Source organism: Apaloderma vittatum, unplaced genomic scaffold (assembly GCF_000703405.1).
Source record: "Apaloderma vittatum isolate BGI_N311 unplaced genomic scaffold, ASM70340v1 scaffold15796, whole genome shotgun sequence".
Classification (NCBI taxonomy): Eukaryota; Metazoa; Chordata; class Aves; order Trogoniformes; family Trogonidae; genus Apaloderma; species Apaloderma vittatum.
This window is the reverse complement of record NW_009721366.1, coordinates 22,547-24,863: the sequence shown is the minus strand read 5'-3', so window position 1 is coordinate 24,863 and position 2,317 is coordinate 22,547. Positions and strand designations below refer to the sequence as shown.

The window sequence follows — 2,317 nt, the reverse complement described above, 5'->3', positions numbered from 1 at the left end:
CTGGCTTGTCATGTATTATGAAAAGAATAACATTTGCCTGAGAGGATGCTACAAGCCAGGAGCGGGGCCCCGGGGAGCGGCGTGACAAATTTTTGTGGCGCTCGGTGATGAACTTGCCACAGTTCTTTAAGAGAATTGACATGCCTTCGCCTCTAATTTGGGGAGAGGGGAAACGCTGCCGGAAACTTTTCTTTCTTTCCCAGGGAGGAGGGAGTCCAGATCCCTCCCTGCGATGGGGATTGTGTGAAAGGAGCAGAGTTGGAGCTTTTCCGCCCTGCAACGCTTCTTCCTCCTGCTCCTGCTTTGCAAGAGGGAGACAAACCCTCTCGACCCGAGGCTGGTTTTGACTGCAGGGAGGGAGGCAGACCTGATGCTGAAGCTCAGGAATGCGTGAGGCACGGGAGTTTTTCTTTTCCCATCTGCTAAATCAATAGAGAGGAAACTAAAAGGGGGTCTGGTGAACACAACCTGCTCCTGGGATGCGTGAGTTTGGATTCCAGGGAGATGGAGTGGGAGAAATTTGGCTCCCTGTCTCGTGCCTGCCACAGGATTGCTGCAGAATTTTTTATTCCTGAAATTGGAGCTTTAGCCCCAGCGCATCCTCCTTCCCTGGGCCGTGGAGCAGCCACCCTGCACCCCCCTGCCTTGTTGCATCTCTCCCTGAGGCGGTGCTGGTTGTGTTATTGCTCTTTATTACCCTCCAACGCGTAGAAGAGCGCGACAGTGCCCAGGAGCCCTGTCTTCTCATCAGGAGTGCTTAAATAACCCAGATGAAGAGGCTGACCTTGCCCTGGAAATTTGCAGCCTGTCGAGAGGCTGTAAGTGGGTCAGGCAGCTGGTGCAAGTGGGAAAATAATCCAGTTCACGCCACTGGCAGCCCGTCGGCAGGCGAAAACTGAGCACAACCTGCACGCTCTGCTGTGGGAAGCAGCAAAAAGAAGGTCCCAAGTGCACGGGAGGCTCTTGCCAAACTCTTGGCCCGGCCAGGGAGCTCCCTGTGGGCTCCCCAAAGCACCAGGGGGTCCCCAGAAGAGGCTCTGCGGGAGATGGTTGTGTTGGTGTCTGTGAAATGCCATAAAATGGGAAAAAGTCCCAGTCATGGATGGCTGGAAACAGCAAAAGTCCAGGGGGGTGAAAAGTGCTGGGTGGGTGGAAGGTATTACTGCAGATCCCTTCAGCTTCATTCATGCACTGCTTCCTTTGTTCCTCCATTTAATTTGATCAGAACCTTCTGAAAACACATCATTCCCTTTTCTTTTTTTTTTAAAAAAAAACAAAAAAAACCCCACAATTTCTACCCTTTATTTTCATCAGTTCTTATGGCTTTAGGCAGGTACTGTTGGATGATTCAATCACTGGTTGGACAAAGATGACATTTAATTAAGAACGAAGAAAAAGGAAGCTGAAGAAAATAATGTATGCCTTCTTCTTTCTATATGAAGTGTGGAGTAAAAAAAAAAAAAGGAAAACGGAGGAGATTTTCTGTTGGGAAATGCAAAGTCTCATCTACAGTGTCAGCAACTTGGCTGCTTCACAGCGATTCCTCCCCGTGATTGAGCTCCAGCCTGGGCCACAATTCAGCCTCGTGTCTATTTATTTAATGACTGAGTCAATGGGGAAGATTGCAGCCCATCCGTCTGCCCACCTGGTCCATCTGTCCATCCTCTTCTGCAGCCTTCCCATTTCTTTATCCTTCCACCTCGGTGATCCAGATCATCCCAAGGAAAAAAAACAAAAAAACAACCCAGAGCTCCACATGGAAAACGTGGGGTTGTGTCTGCAGAGCCAGATTACGGATACACCTGGAAATAACTGTGCATCCATTGCGCTTTTTGCCTTTTCTGTGCGTTATCCTGAGGAGTGTGAGAAGGATAACGAAGCCAGTCACAGGGCCAGGGGTGGAAATCAGCTCCTCTGCTCCTCTTGTCCGTTCTCTGTTCCTCCTGGCCCTGCTGCCGTGCTCCCCATGTCTCCTCTTTCTGCCTTCTCTCTGCTCCCAGAGCTGGGTTTGGCAGGAGGGCAGGGAGGGATGGAGGAGGAGGGCAGGCAGAGCACGAGCATCTCAACCCCCAGGATCTCTGCGAGGCTTCCTCTTGTGTTTTTTTTTTATTTTCCCCCTTCTCGGCTTCAGAAGAGGAAAAGAAAATGTAAGCCCCGACCTCAGGCATTTTAATTGCACTCTAAGCTTTAACGTTTCAAGGGAGAAGATAAAAACAAGCAGTGAAATTTTACAGTCGGGTAATGACGCCGGGAGCAGCGCGGCCAAATGAGGTTGTGGTTTACGGTGTGCTCGGCCGGGCGGGAAGGGCTGGGGGGA

At 50.7% G+C, this 2,317-nt stretch overlaps 1 protein-coding gene across 1 annotated transcript in view; it reads left to right on the top strand.

The window, feature by feature from the left end:
* LOC104275414 (GDNF family receptor alpha-2-like) overlaps positions 1-2,317 on the top strand; it is a gene marked incomplete at its 5' end in the record, with an annotated part of 14,458 nt that overhangs the window by 10,622 nt on the left and 1,519 nt on the right. Inside the window, 1 exon segment of the mRNA XM_009871360.1 lies at positions 2,201-2,238. Within this exon segment, the coding sequence (XP_009869662.1) occupies positions 2,201-2,238 (38 nt within the window).